The sequence below is a fragment of the Phyllobates terribilis genome, unplaced genomic scaffold (genome assembly GCF_046119375.1).
Source record: "Phyllobates terribilis strain yellow unplaced genomic scaffold, ASM4611937v1 Scaffold_7__3_contigs__length_470593459, whole genome shotgun sequence".
Taxonomy (NCBI): domain Eukaryota; kingdom Metazoa; phylum Chordata; class Amphibia; order Anura; family Dendrobatidae; genus Phyllobates; species Phyllobates terribilis.
The window spans coordinates 357,879,312-357,894,400 of NW_027362767.1; the positions used below are offsets into that span (position 1 = coordinate 357,879,312).

The 15,089-nt window shown below is 45.7% G+C and overlaps 1 protein-coding gene and 2 non-coding genes across 9 annotated transcripts in view; all 3 read left to right on the plus strand.

Moving 5' to 3' along the window:
- LOC141154831 (PABIR family member 2-like) overlaps positions 1-15,089 on the plus strand; it is a 31,998-nt gene that overhangs the window by 13,714 nt on the left and 3,195 nt on the right. The window contains exons 6-9 of one of the 7 annotated variants that reach the window (XM_073641307.1): positions 3,542-3,643; positions 4,014-4,099; positions 12,528-12,592; positions 12,946-13,045. In XM_073641307.1, the coding sequence (XP_073497408.1) occupies positions 3,542-3,643; positions 4,014-4,099; positions 12,528-12,592; positions 12,946-13,045 (353 nt within the window). Of the gene's footprint in view, positions 1-3,541; positions 3,644-4,010; positions 4,100-12,527; positions 12,593-12,945; positions 13,046-15,089 lie in introns of all 7 variants that reach the window. The other 6 variants (XM_073641312.1, XM_073641309.1, XM_073641305.1 and 3 more) reach the window with 6 other exon arrangements.
- On the plus strand, positions 3,767-3,903 carry LOC141155630 (small nucleolar RNA U109). Its single transcript, XR_012247557.1, has one exon. It is a non-coding gene; the product is annotated as a small nucleolar RNA U109 (small nucleolar RNA).
- LOC141155632 (small nucleolar RNA U109) lies at positions 12,660-12,795 on the plus strand. Its single transcript, XR_012247559.1, has one exon. It is a non-coding gene; the product is annotated as a small nucleolar RNA U109 (small nucleolar RNA).

The window sequence follows — 15,089 nt, forward strand, 5'->3', positions numbered from 1 at the left end:
AGTAAGTTGCGCCGCCTCTGTGTTAGGGTCGGTGACTGACACCTAGGAACACGTTGAGTGAGCTGACACCCCTGTCTCTCCTGATGAATTACTGATGTGATGAAACGCGTTGGGAGTGGTGTTCCATACATGGCTGGTGGCTGAAGATGTTTGATGCCCCAGAACAGTGAGCTATCTAGAGCAAGAGCGTGAACGGACATTGTGAATGGTGAGATTGTTCCATTATTATGTGTAAAGTGTGAACTCTCATGTTAAACCACTGATTGTCTTATACAGTTCATGTTTAGTGTTGCTCCTAGTAACCGCTCCATTACCTTTTGCCATTATCTCATTCGGTGTGCAGGTGGGCTGTACTTGGTTACTATCCCATATAATCCCTGTTATGAATGAGGATAATAATAATAATCTTTATTTTTATATAGACTTGTCTTGGGTAGTTACATTTTTCTACCATTGGCAGGCACTCATTTGACTTATGGTCCATGTGACTTTTTAGTATCTATCTAGATCCTTTTATCCATATATTTATTAAAGGTTACGTTTTAACCTCTTTACCACTATTTTGCTTTGCCTTGTCTCTATCAAGTGGTTGTTCAACAATATAACCCCCTTTGCTACTTTTACCATTTGGGACTTTCCCGGTAACTGCGTTGTTGGGAGCACGGCCAATGTTTTGGGACACGTGCTTGGGTAATGCGGGGACGGCACACCGGGAGAAATAGTGGTGGCTGGGGACCGAGTACTGAGGGACAGCTGCCATCAGGTTGTGGAAAGCTTCAGTCTCCACGAGCCTAAAAGGCAACATTTCGAGCGCAAGCAGTTGTGAAATGTGGGAGTTTAGTAGTGTGGCCTGTAGGGCGTTGGCTGCGTATTTGCGCTTGCGTTCCTGGGACTGGGGTATGAATAACTGAACGCTGCGCTGTGACAAGGACATGGACGTGCTTCCTGATGCTGCTACTTGAGAGTGCTCAACGACAGGTGCAGGGCAGGAGGCATCTTCGCATGCACCATGGACAGGGGATTGGTTTGCATGCACAACAGCGGAAGAAGCAATGGTGCCACCCGCAGACACTGTTCCTGGACCCTGGGGTTGCGGCCCACAAAGTTGGGTACTTTGCTGCCATGTGCCTGATCATGCTGGTGGTGGTCAGGCTGCTAGTTTTGCCACCCCTTCTGATGCTGGCGTGGCAGGTGGTGCAAATTACCTTTTTGGGGTTATTGGCAGAGTCTTTAAAAAAATAACCAGACTCGGGAAGACCTAACAATTGTACTGGCAACTTCCTTCGTGTTGGTGTTACGAGGAACGGTTGCCTGCCTTCTGTCTGCGGCCACCACACTGCTTCTTCCTGCCTGTTGGGGTGTTCTGCCTCCCTCCCCCTGTGTGCTGCTGTCCTCGCTCTGCATGTCCTCCTGCCAGGTTGGGTCAGTTAATATATCATTCACCACCTCGTCTTCCACTTCCGCACCCTGGTCCTCTTCCTGACTTTCTGACAATTGTGTCTCATCATCGTCCACCTCTTGTGACACTTTCCCACGGTCGCCTTCATGTGACCGTGGCTGCTCAAATATTGTGGGTATCGCTACATGCGATCTCCTCTTGCACCGCTTCAAGTGGAGCAGGTGAGAGGCCCGAATCTATAAATGGAAAAGTGAACAGCTCTTCAGAGTGTCCAAGTGTGGGATCAGTTGTCTCCGGGCAGTCGGCATGGTGGGAGGAAGGAAGATCAGGGTGAGGAATATGCGGTCCAGACTCACGGCTACTGAGACTTGACCGTGTCGAAGACAGGGTGGTGGTGGTGGTGGTGGGGGCTAAGTGACTGGAAGCATTATCCGCTATCCAACCAACAACCTTTTGATACTGCTCTGTGTTCAGTAGTGGTGTGCTGCGGTCCCCTAGGAATTGGGACAGGAAGGTCGAGTGAGAAGATGTGGGTGTTTGTTGTGGCACAATTTCAGCTTGCCCACGGCCTCGGCCTCTGCATGCACCATCATGTTCCGTTCCCCATCCCTTGCCACGTGCCTTGCCCATTTTAGATGGAGGACAATATCTTCCACGCTCACTACAAATGACTGAATTTGGAGCGAAGTTATATGTAATCCGTGTCATGGACAAAGCACAGTTTTAAATACCTGGCCTGTAGGTAACTATTTTGAACAGCAAACCGGTGCCAAAAACTTTGCTGACACACTGAAAAAAAATTTGAATGGAGGCCAAAAAGGCGGTATTTTCAGCGCAATTATGTGATCCGTGTGACGGACAAACTACTGTTTTAAATAGCTGGATTTCTAGCGCTGTAATATGGAAAGGACCCGGCTGTATTCTGCAGTGCCAACAAGCAAAGGGCGCAGAAACACGGTGTTCTCTGGATTGCTTTTTAAGCAAATAATGAGGATTCAGATCCCAAAAAAATTGTTCCTGGGCCTATTTCTAGAAATATCTAACAGCAGCAGCAGACGAAACTGGAATGGAGCCTCTTGTGCTATATGCACTGCCTGCCTGCCTATACACCCTGCCTGCCTGATATCTCTGCAGATGGATTAGTCCTCAGAAGGACTGTTTGTTGAGATGGATATGTGTATTGTACGGTTTTTCTCCCTACACTACCTAATACACAACCAAATCTCTCCCTGACGCAGCAGCACCTCTCCCTACACTGTCTGATCCGGAGTGACTGTGAAGAGCATGGTGGCGCCAGGTCTGATATAGACCTGATGACGCTGTGCGGTCAGCCAATCACTGTAATGCCACAACCTACATGGCTGTGGCATTACAGTGAGTGGCAGGCAATCCCTGCATGTTCATTGGCTCTCTAAAGAGCGCCAAGCTTGCAGGTAGGGGACCCGAGCATCTCGCAAGTACTCGGCGAGCTCCGAGCATCTCGAGTACCGAGATGCTCGGGCGAGTACTGAGTACTTGCGAGTATGCTCGCTCATCACTAATGGTGACACCACAGTAGTTGGATTTTACCTACAGCAGCATTTGCAAGTTTTCTATCAAATATAAGAAAATAAACCACCCTGATAAGTAAGATGCAGTGAAGAATGAGGTGGGGGTTGGTTTTAAAGGGGTTGTTCACTACTTTGACAACCTTTTCTCAAGCACTATGCTCACCACCCAAGTAATATAATAGCAGCTATACTCTCCTCTGGCATCCGCGCCATTCCAATGGTGTCGACACTTTCTCTTGGCGCTCGCGTGACATTACTTACAATCAGCGACTGCTTCACTGCCCCCTCCCTTGGGCATAATTCACATCTGAAAGTAGTGATGGAGCAGCTGTCATTCCCTCCTGTTGTCAGTTATGTCTGAAGGAGGGGACAGTGAAGTGGCCACTAAGAACCAGTGCTGACACCGCTGCAACGGTGCTGGCTCCAGAGGTGAATATAGCTGTTTTATAAGGGGGTAACATAGTGATTGAGAACAGGTTGCCTAAATAGTGGACCGCCTCTTGTAAGGGTATTTTTTTTCTCTTTTATCTTATATTTTTACTTGAGACCTTTTTTAGTTTCTGTATTTTAAACCGCTTGTGTTCCCTTACAGAGTGACAATGATTATGACAAGCTGGATAAACCTTCGTCTCCAAAGCGTGTTGATTTTGCCCCGGTATCACCAGCTCCATCTCCTACAAGAGGAATAGGAAAGGTAATATGTGGTGTATTGGAGATTTGGCTGTCTCATGCCAATGTGGAGAAAGATTGCTTTGTCTCGTCGCAGCATTTGGTGATGTGACTTGTGTGTCGGGTTTGTCCTTAAGATCACATAATTGTGCATGGCTGGATATTACCGTGTTCTTTATTTCCATAGAACAGCTCGATTCTATCCATGCAAAATAATTACAAGGAGGCATCAGGGCTTCCAGCCTCTAAGTACAGGCTGAGAAGAAGTATATTACTCCTACATATGTCTATGCCTTTTATTGTATTGAATCTGTTCTCTGGCACGATATGAATATTTTTTACTTTTTTTGATATGTAACAGTCTTAATCACTACCTTCTTTGTCACCCACAGCAGTGTTTCTCTCCATCTCTACAAATGTGTCTGAGCAGCAATGGTTTGCCCCCAAGTCCAATCCCCAGTCCTACAAGGCGTTTTACCACGTAAGTCTATTGCTACAGGTCTATGTGCAATCCTCTTTGCCGCTCCTGCATTAAAATAGTCTTTTTATATATTTTATTTATCCTAGTTAATATCTTGACTGTGTCCCTTGTTTGCATTTGGGGGGTCTTTTGTTTAACAGGCATTTGCTATTGACTCCTCTGAAACTGTAGTAATCAATAGGAGAACCGCCTACATTTTCTAAATTCCGACTTTTAAATGAACAGTAAACTATTCTCAGGATAGTAAGTTATCTCCTGTCTATGGAATAAGGTAATAATTTAATGGTTGACGGGGGTCCGACTCCTGAGAACGCCCTGATGTAACGAGGTCTGGAATCAGGGAATCTGCAGAGTCCAGTCTTGAATAGAGTGGAGGTGCACATGCTTGTCCTCCATTGTATTCATTGTCTAAGGGACTGCATGAGAAGGCCAAGGACCACGCTGCCTATTTTACCCACTGCTATAAACAATATACATTTGTTTTCCTTAAGCCCCCGTCTCACATAGCGATATCGCTGCTGAGTCACGGTTTTGGTGACTCACCAGCGACCTCACCAGCGATGTCGCTGTGTGTGACACTTTGCAACGATCAGGCCCCTGCTGTGAGGTCGCTGATCGTTGCAAAGTGTCCTGGACCATTTTTTGGTCGTTGGCCTCCCGCTGGCCAGCACACTTCGCTGTGTGTGACCAGCGGGACCAACGATCTGGCTGGTAACTATGGTAAACATCGGGTTACTAGGGGCACGCGCGCACTTAGTAACCCGCTGTTTACCATGGATACCACTCTGCTACGGTGCGCGGAGGCTCCCGCGCACCGTAGCAGAGTGGTATCCATGGTAAACAGCGGGTTACTAGGGGCACACGCGCACTTAGTAACGCGATGTTTACCATAGTTACCAGCCTGCTTCTGCTTGCAGCAGGCTGGTAACGGGAGCAGGACATCGTGGAACGATTCTTTCCACGATATCGCTGCTCCCCTCATCGCTGGTGAGCCTGCCTGTTTGACAGCTCACCAGTAGTGTTGAGCGATACCTTCCGATATCAGGAAATATCGTATCGGATTGGATCGGGCCGATACCCAAAAAGTATCGGATATCGCCGATTCCGATACCGGAAACCAATGCAAGTCAATGGGACACAAATATCGGAATGAAAATAAACCCTTTCTTTCCTTGTAGGTTAATTCTACATGAAGTAAAACAACTAAGAATAATGTAGAATGACATGAAAAGCCGGCAATTCATCAGCGGCATTCACCGGTACCCGACAATTTACAACAGAAAGAATAGAGCTTCACACATAGATTAGATAGATAGAAACATGTCAGTCACATATATATGAAGTACAGTGACAGTGTTGCTTACTGTACTTGTCATTTAGTGTAAAGGATTTATTAAAAAAAATATTAGTGTTTTCGTGCACCGTCTCTTTAAAAAAGCCGGCCGGCAATTCAGCATCGGTACCCGACAATTTATAACAGACAGAATAGAGCTTCACACATAGATTAGATAGATAGAAACATGTCAGTCACATATATAAGAAGTACAGTGACAGTGTTGCTTACAGAACTTGTCATTTAGTGTAAAGGATTTATTTAAAAAAATAAGTGTTTTCATGCACCGTCTCTTTAAGAAAGCCGGCCGGCAATTCAGCATCTGTACCCGACAATTTAGAATAGAAGGAATAGAGAATCACACATAGATTAGATAGATAGAAACATGTCAGTCACATATATATGAAGTACAGTGACAGTGTTGATTACTGTACTTGTCATTTAGTGTTAAAATAAAGGATTTATTTAAAAAAAAATTGGCGTGGGGTTCCCCTTAATTTTAGGCTCTAGCGGAGGTTAAGCAGACAGCTGGGGCAAATGTTTGAAGCCTGGGAAGGGGGTAATACCCACGGAGCTTCCCAGGCTACTAATATCAGCCCCCAGCTGAATACCTAGCCTTTACTAGCTATTAAAATGGGGGACCCCCCCAAAAAAATGACGTGGGGTCCCCCCTAATTTAATAGCTAGCACAGGCTAGGCAGACAGCTGGGGGCTGATATTAATAGCCCAGGAAGGGTGCCATGAATATTGGCCCCCTCCCAGGCTAGAAACACCAGCCGTCAGCCGCCCCAGAAATGGCGCATCCATAGGATGCGCCAATTCTGGCACTTAGCCTCGCTCTTCCACGCTGCCCTGGTGCGGTGGCAGGGGGTAATAGGGTTGGGGTTGATGTCAGCTTATAATGCCAGCTGACATCAAGCCCAGGTTAGTAATGGAGAGGCGTCTATAAGACACCCCCATTACTAACCCCATAGTCAAAGTTAAAAGAAAACACAAACACCCAGAGTAAAGTCCTTTAATTGAAATAAAGACACAATTCTTTATTGTTCTAAATTAAACCATACTTACCATCACGCCCATTCCAGCTGAAGCCAACGATCTCCTGCAATAAAAGAAAAATAATAAAGCAACCTCATCCTTACCTTTCGATGGTTCCCAGGACAGCTCCAGCTCTGCTACATCGAGATGACAGGCTGGACCGCAGCAGAAAGCTGCCATCCAGCCTGTCATCCCGCAGACACTGAGAAGCGCAGGCATGCTTGCGCTCCTCAGTGTCTCTCTGTGACGTCATCCAGATGAGCCGAGTTCATGTCCAATGAACTCAGCTCACCTCATGCACGTCACTGACAGCGTGGGAAAATTCTCCTGCACTCAGCGCTTCAGCGTGAGAATTCTCCCACGCTGTCAGTGACATACATGAGGTGAGGTCATGTCCAATGAACTCAGCTCACCTCATGCACGTCACTGACAGCGTGGGAAAATTCTCACGCTGAAGTGCTGAGTGCAGGAGAATTTTCCCACGCTGTCAGTGACGTACATGAAGTGAGCGGAGTTCATTGGACATGACCTCGGCTCATCTGGATGCCGTCACAGCCAGACACTGAGGAGTGGAAGTATGCCTGCGCTTCTCAGTGTCTGCGGGATGACAGGATGGATGGCAGCGTTCTGCTGCGGTCCAGCCTGTCATCTCGATGTAGCAGAGCTGAAGCTGTCGTGGGAGCCATGGAAAGGTAAGGATGAGGTTGCTTTATTATTTTACTTTTATTGCAGGAGATCGTTGGCTTCAGCTGGAATGGGCGTGGTGGTAGGTATGGTTTAATTTAGAACAATAAAGAATTGTGTGTTTATTTCAATTAAAGGACTTTTTTCTGGGTGTTGTGTTTTTTTAAATACTTTACTAGAAATTCATGGTGGTCATGTCTAATACTGGCGTGACCCCATGAATTTTGGGCTTAGGGCCAGCTGATAATGCCAAGCTGGCCTTAACCCCTTTATTACCCAGTGAGCCACCGCACCAGGGCCCTGGATGAGTTGGGTACAGCGCCAGAAGATGGCGCTTCTATGAACGCGCCATTTTCTGGGGCGGCTGCGGACTGCAATTTGCAGCGGGGGTGGCCCAGAAAGCTTGGGTCTCCCTGCGCTGCGGATTCCAGCCCCCAGCTGCCTAGTTGTATCTGGCTGGGCACAAAAATAGGGCGAAGCCCCACGCATTTTTTTTTAAAATTATTTCATGAAATTCATGGAATAATTAAGAAAAAAAGGGCTTCCCTATATTGTTGTGTCCGGCTAGGTACAAATAGGCAGCTGGTGGTTGGGGGCAGCCCGTTCCTGCCTGCTGTACCTGGCTGGACACAATTATAGGGCGAAGCCCCACATAATTTTTTTTTAATTATTTCATGAATTTCCTGAAATAATTAAAAAAAAATTGACGTGGGGCTTCACACTATATTTGTGTCCAGCCAGGTACAGCAGGCAGGAACGGGCTGCCCCCAACCACCAGCTGCCTATTTGTACCTAGCCGGACACAACAATATAGGGAAGCCCTTTTTTTCTTAATTATTCCATGAATTTCATGAAATAATTAAAAAAAAAAAAACGTGGAGCTTCTCCCTATTTTTGTGTCCAGCCAGGTACAACTAGGCAGCTGGGGGATGGAATCTGCAGCGCAGGGAGGCCCAAGCTTTTTGCCCTCCCCCCCCCCCGCTGAAAATTGCAGTCCGCGGCCGCCCCGGAAAATGGCGCGTTCATAGAAGCTTGATGCTGTACCTGGCTGGCATACAAAAATATGGCGAAGCCCACGTCAAAAGTTTTGGGAAAAATTTATTAAAAAATAAATAATAATTTAGGGACTGCATCTTTATTAAGTCCTCAAATGTCATTTAGTGTTAAAATAAAGGATTTATTTAAAAAAAAAATGGCGTGGGATCCCCCATAATTTTAGTCTCTAGCGGAGGTTAAGCAGACGGCTGGGGCAGATGTTTGAAGCCTGGGAAGGGGGTAAAACCCACGGAGCTTCCCAGGCTACTAATATCAGCCCCCAGCTGAATACCTAGCCTTTACTAGCTATTAAAATGGGGGACCCCCCAAAAAAAAATGACGTGGGGTCCCCTCTATTTTAATAGCTAGCAAAGGCTAGGCAGACAGCTGGGGGCTGATATTAATAGCTCAGGAAGGGTGCCATGAATATTGGCCCCCTCCCAGGCTAGAAACACCAGCCGTCAGCCGCCCCAGAAATGGCGCATCCATAGGATGCGCCAATTCTGGCACTTAGCCTCGCTCTTCCACGCTGCCCTGGTGCGGTGGCAGGGGGTAATAGTGGTGGGGTTCATGTCAGCGCCAGCTGCCATGAAGCCCAGGTTAGTAATGATGGCCGTCTATATGACACCCCCATTACTAACCTACAAAGTGTTAAAAAGAAAAAACACACTACACCCAGAAAAAAATAATTTATTTGAAATAAAACACCATTTTATTTAATTCTTAGTTTACTAAAAAAAAAATAGTTACCTGTCCACGTTCCTGCGCTGATCTCCCATGCACAGCTGTCACATCTGGAGATGGTGACAGCTGTGCATGGCTGCTGTAAGCTCACGCTGCCGGGAACACGTCCGCTCCCGGCAGCGGGAGCCACTGACTGAGGTCACCGGAGTGCATTCAGGCAGCGCAGCTCCGGAGACCTCCTTTACGGCAGTGCTGTACCGTGGGAATTTCTCACGATACAGCAGTGCCGTAAAGGAGCTAACCGGAGCAGCGCTGCCTGAACTCCGGTGAACCCTTACGGCCCCGTCATTCTAGCGGCGGCAGCGGTTCAGAGCGGTCACATTCTATGTGGCTGCTCTGAACTGGAGATCTTCGTGGGACACTCGTGGACTACTACGGAGGGGTAAGGATAAGGTTGTGGTTTATTATTTTATATTTTATTACAGGAGATCGATGGCTTCGGGGAATTAGGTGTCTTGGTGAGTATAGGTGTAGTTTTTTATTTTTTACTTTATTTTAGGTGGCGATCGGCGGGGACAGGTAATGTATGAACTAATTTCTTTTAGGTAACCACTGGCCACCAATGACATGTATCTAACATTTATTGGGGACACAGTAGGGCAATTTAAATAGCAGGATCAGGCTGATGGGAACTACTGCTCCCATCGAGCTGATCCTGCTGGCAGGAGTGGACGGGGGACAGACATAGGCCGATGGGAGTAGTAGTGTCACATCGGCCTATGTCTGCCCGCACACACACCCGCACACACACACCCGCACACACACCCCGCACACACACACACACCCCGCACACACACACACACCCCGCACACACACACACCCCGCACACACACCCGCACACACACACCCCGCACACACACCCCGCACACACACACACCCCGCACACACACACCCCGCACACACTAATCATGACGGGTCCGGGAGGTGAGGCTGACCTGTGCGGCCGTGGGAAAGTTGATGTGAGTTCATGCAGTCAAGCATGAACTCACATGAACCCTCTGAGGGCACCGCGGCTACTTCAAATGAACAGCTGATCGGCATCACCTGATACCTCAGCTGTTCATTTGAAATAACCGGCGGGAAAGCGCAGCACAGAACGGGAAAGCCGGCGGTGAAGTCTTTTCACTGCCGGCTTCCCCGCCCGGGTCCTTCGCTCCTTGGTGCTGCGCTCCCCGCCCGGTCCTAATTTACGATCGGGATGGGAGGTGGCGAGGGGAGCGGAGGATCGGGGTGGGAGGCTGCGGGGAAGCAGTATGGGGCTGCGTGATTGTTTAAAAGCCGGCGGCTTTTTACCGCGCGCCGGCTTTTAAACAATCAGGAGAATTCTCCCACGCTGGGATGGCATTCTGATGACAAGCTGGATCGCAGCTGAGCGCTGCCATCCAGCTTGTCATCCTTCAGAGACACTGCAGAGCGCAGGCATTATGGGAACTTCCGATTCCGGTATTCGATATTATAAAAGTATCGGAATTAAGTATCGGAATTCCGATACAGTGAATATCGGCCGATACCCGATATTTCAGTATCGGAATGCTCAACACTACTCACCAGCGATGTATTAGCGATGCAGCAACGATCCCTGACAGGTCGTATCGTTGTCGGGATCGCTGCTGCATCGCTTAGTGTGACGGGGCCCTTAGGCCTGAAGGTGCTGATACCGATTAGACAAACATTGGCCAAATCCACTAATTTCGGTTAAACTAACCATCCATTTGGGCCCTGATTCATCAAGCCTTGCAGTTTTCTCGCCAATCCTGATGAGGGGGCTTGGTGGAGTCAGACGCTCCTGATTCATGATGGGGGGGGGGCATACCCCTACATGAATGTAGAGTATATTATGAGTGGTGTACGCCTCTGTTGCACCATGGTAGAAATCTTACTTCTGCCTCTGGCAGAAAAACTGGTGTGAAAAAGCCAAAAGTCGCTAAATTTTTGCTCAACTTCTAGTTTGCAGCAAAATTCAACAACTATTCAAAGCAGTTTACACCAGAATTTTGGCAAAATTGCTCTGATGAATTGGGGCCTTCATCTTTATGTGAGTGTCTACACTTTTTCCACAACAACAGCTTGTAAGATGAAAGAATGATTGGACAGGTTGGATTTGGATTATTCCTTTCACTCTGAACTCATGCTCACTTGTGTATATGGGGGGTGGAATAATAGCTGTTGGGCTAATGCTCTTTTGAGTTATTTACGGCACATGGTCATTTTTTTTAAGCTTCACTTGTGCATTCTTATCATGTAATCCAATCACTATACAGTTAAACCACTTACGCCATGTTCCCACTTACAAAAAAAGTGGCATTTTTTCTGAAGGTATTAGCTCCAAAATCCACAATAGCAATCAGCTTTCATTATTGCTGCATTTCTTTCTTTTTTTGGTGCAGATTTGACATAGAAAACATTTAGAGCAGAAACTGTAAAATTCTGCATTAAACAAAACACAATTGTGTTTTTTGCATGTGTTTTTTATTTTAGGTTTCCCATAGTAGCTGATGGGGAGGGGAGAGGAAAAAAACACAACAAAAACTGCAAAGTTCCACAAACGCACCATGGCCATGAGTTTTCATCAAATCGCATTCATTTTGCTTGAATTGATAAATGCAGCAGGTTTTCTGCACAAAAAAAAACAAAAACACAGTATAAAGCCGGGTTCACGTACCACATACAGACTGCTATACTTGGGCTGACCGTGGGTCTCCTGAACCAAATTTACAGACTCGTAGATGAGCCTCTAAGTTCACATTGGGAGACCCACGGTCAGCCGAGCATTGCGCTCTGTATGTGGAAATCTGCTCTTGTGAACCCGGCATTTTTCAAAGGTGAGGAATTGTTAACCCCTTTATGACGTGTGCCATAATAATACCACACACATCATATCCCCCCCACTTTTCCGGGCACATGTCATCTGTATAAATAAGCTGACATGTGCCTCAAAAAAATCAAATATACACATATTTGGTATCGCCGCGTTCAGAATCGCCCGATCTATCAATATAAAAAAGAATAATAAAAGAACTTGTAATGGAGAATCATAATGTTTTTGCCTTTAGTGCACATGGTAAAAAACAACTGTGGAATTGCAATTTCACCACACTTGAAATCCCCCCCCGTTTTTCTGTACACAATATGGTAAAACCAATGGTGTCGTTCAAAAGTACAACTTGTTCCGCAAAAACTAAGCCCTCACATTGGCCATATTGACCGAAAAATAAAAAAAAGTTATGGCTCTGGGAAGAAAAGGAGCAAAAACAGAAAATGGCTCGGTCATTAAGGGGTTAATTCCATGGATGAAGTGGTGTGGTTTTTTTTGTATATGGTAAAGTGAGTCTTGATTCCCCACCCTGCTACAAAAGACATAAGCCAAAGTGAAACTGACCCCATCCTTCATAACAAAAGAAGCCCAGTTGCATATCTATTGAGACGGCTTGTTTTCCCTGCTGCAGGGCACAGACATCTTGGCTTTCATTCTACCGTGTTGCTGTTTTGAATAAATATAGAGGAAAGACATTATCTTCTGTGTTAGTTTATAAATAAATGTTAAATACAATTTAAGTTTTATTCTAATTCTTAACTTTTGAACTTTGTCTTTAGCAGGAGAAGTCAGAGTCCTATTAACTGTATACGGCCGAGTGCACTAGGTCCTATAAAGAGAAAAGGTAAATCCTTATTTTAACTTTAAATATGTTTTTTTTTTTACAACTTCTTTATCTACTGTATAGACACGTGCATGACGGACGTTACTCTTGTGCTCTGTAGTACATCAGTGTATCCGAGCCATGCTAGAGAAAGCATATCAGGAGTGATCAGGGCTGCCAGTCATGGAGCACAGACTGCGTGGTAGTATATTACTCCTACACCTCAGTGTATAAGCATGTGATACTTACTGTCTGTTTTATCAGTGAGGAATAATAAGGTAACCGGAGCACTGGGAGCTCTTGATGCAATGTCTTTAGGAGCAATATACATTTTTTTTTTTTTTTTTAATTTTTATTTATTTATTTTTTTTAAGTCGAAATGGATATGGAGACCCAACCAAAGAGACTGTTTCAAGGAACTACAAATATGCTATCTCCAGACATGACGCACCTGTCGGATTACAGCTGGTACGGGTAAATCTGCAGTAGAACACGTTTCATTGTTGTTTTTAGATAGGATTTAATTGTCTTGCTGCTATCTGCCATCTCTTCCAATCACAGGAACGAATGGAAGCGAGCCGCTGCTTATCTCACTGAGAAGAAAAGGATCGGCAGTCCAAAATCGAACAAGCCAGATCCTTACTCTGACACCCTCTGTTAAGGCCCCGTCACACTTAGCGACGCTGCAACGATCCCGACAACGATACGACCTGTCAGGGATCGTTGCTGCGTCGCTATGTGGTTGTTGGTGAGCTGTCAAACAGGCAGGCTCACCAACGATCAGGGGAGCAGCGACATCGTGGAAAGAATCTTTCCACGATGTCCTGCTCCTGGTTACCAGCCTGCTGAAGCAGGAGCAGGCTGGTAACCATGGTAAACATCGGGTTACTAGGGGCACACGCGCACCTAGTAACCCATTGTTTATCATGGTTACCACTCTGCTACAGTGAGCGGGAGGTTACCACTCACTTTAGCAGGCTTGTAACCATGATAAACAAAGGGTTACTAGGGGCACGTGTGCCCCTAGTAACCCGATGTTTATCATTGTTACCAGCCTGATCGCTGCTCCCGCTGGTCACACACAGCGATATGTGCTGACCAGCGGGAGGGCAACGACCAAAAAATGGTCCAGGACACTTTGCAGCGATCAGTGACCTCACAGCAGGGGCCTGATCGCTGCAAAGTGTCACACATAGCGACATCGCTGGTGAGGTCGCTGTTGCGTCACCAAAACCTTTAGGAGGCCCCATACACATTAGACTCTTGTGCGATATCAATTGTCTAATGTGTATGAGTTGTTTTTTTAATGTTGTGTTCTTTAAACCCCTGGAAAGGAGATGAAAAATAATAATGGGCTTTTATGTACAGTATGATAATACTGGGAGGTGAAACTAGAAATTATAGTTTCATAGTTCTTGAGGTTAAAAGTAGATACAAGTCCATCGAGTTCAACCTAACATGTTGATCCAGATGAAGGTAAAATCCCCATGGGGCCAGATGCTAATGGCTCCATATTAAGGGAATAATTCCTTTCAGATGCCACATACAGCAATTAGACTAGTTCTCTGGATTAACATCCCATTACAGAATCTTGTGCCCATAACCTGTAATATTTATCAAGAAAGGCATCCAGACCCTTGAATTTTAGTAGTGAATCAACTATTACAACATCTTGTGGCAGAGAGTTCCATAGTCTCACTGCTTTTGCAGTAAAGAATATTTGCCTATGATTATGATTAAACCTTCTTTCCTCTAGACATAGAGGATGCCCCCTTGTCCCTGTCACAGGCCATAGCCTGTAATATATATTTTCAAGGAAAGTATCCAGGCCTTCCTTGTACTTTAGTGCATCAACCATTACAACACAGTTGAGTTCCATAGTCTCACTGCTCTTACAGTAAAGAATCTGCCATAATGATTAAACCACCTTTTCTTTAGATGTAGAGATGTTTCCTTGTCCCTGTTGCAGGCCTAAATGTAAAAAGATCATTATACAGATCTCTGTACTGTCCCCCTCATATATTTGTACATTGTTATAAGATCACCCCTAAGACTTCGTTTTTCCAAACTGAGCAACTCCAAGCTTGCCAACCTGCTATTGCAGTCCACCCATTCCAATAAAGGGGTTTGCTACAATCGGGTTAATTAATCTTATATTTTTACCAAATTTTTACAAATGTGGCAATACCCCAAATAAGTATTTTCTTAACACCCTTCTTTTTAATGGGGCAATTTTAATTTTTTTGATGCACGTTTTACTGTAGGGGACTTGAACCTGTAATCCTCTGATCGCTTGTAGTGTATATAAGCAATACCACAGTACCTGACAGATAATCTATGTATATACAATGTATATTGTCTGTGAAAAGCTGGAGGTTTTGGAGGCCAATATGCCTGCATGCAAATGCGCAGCCCTGATTCATGCTGCCTGCAGTTTGAGAAGCATGAATCTGCTGACAGGTTTCCTTTAACTATTGTTGATTAAATCTGTTGCTATATTTTGAATATAAGGTTTTAT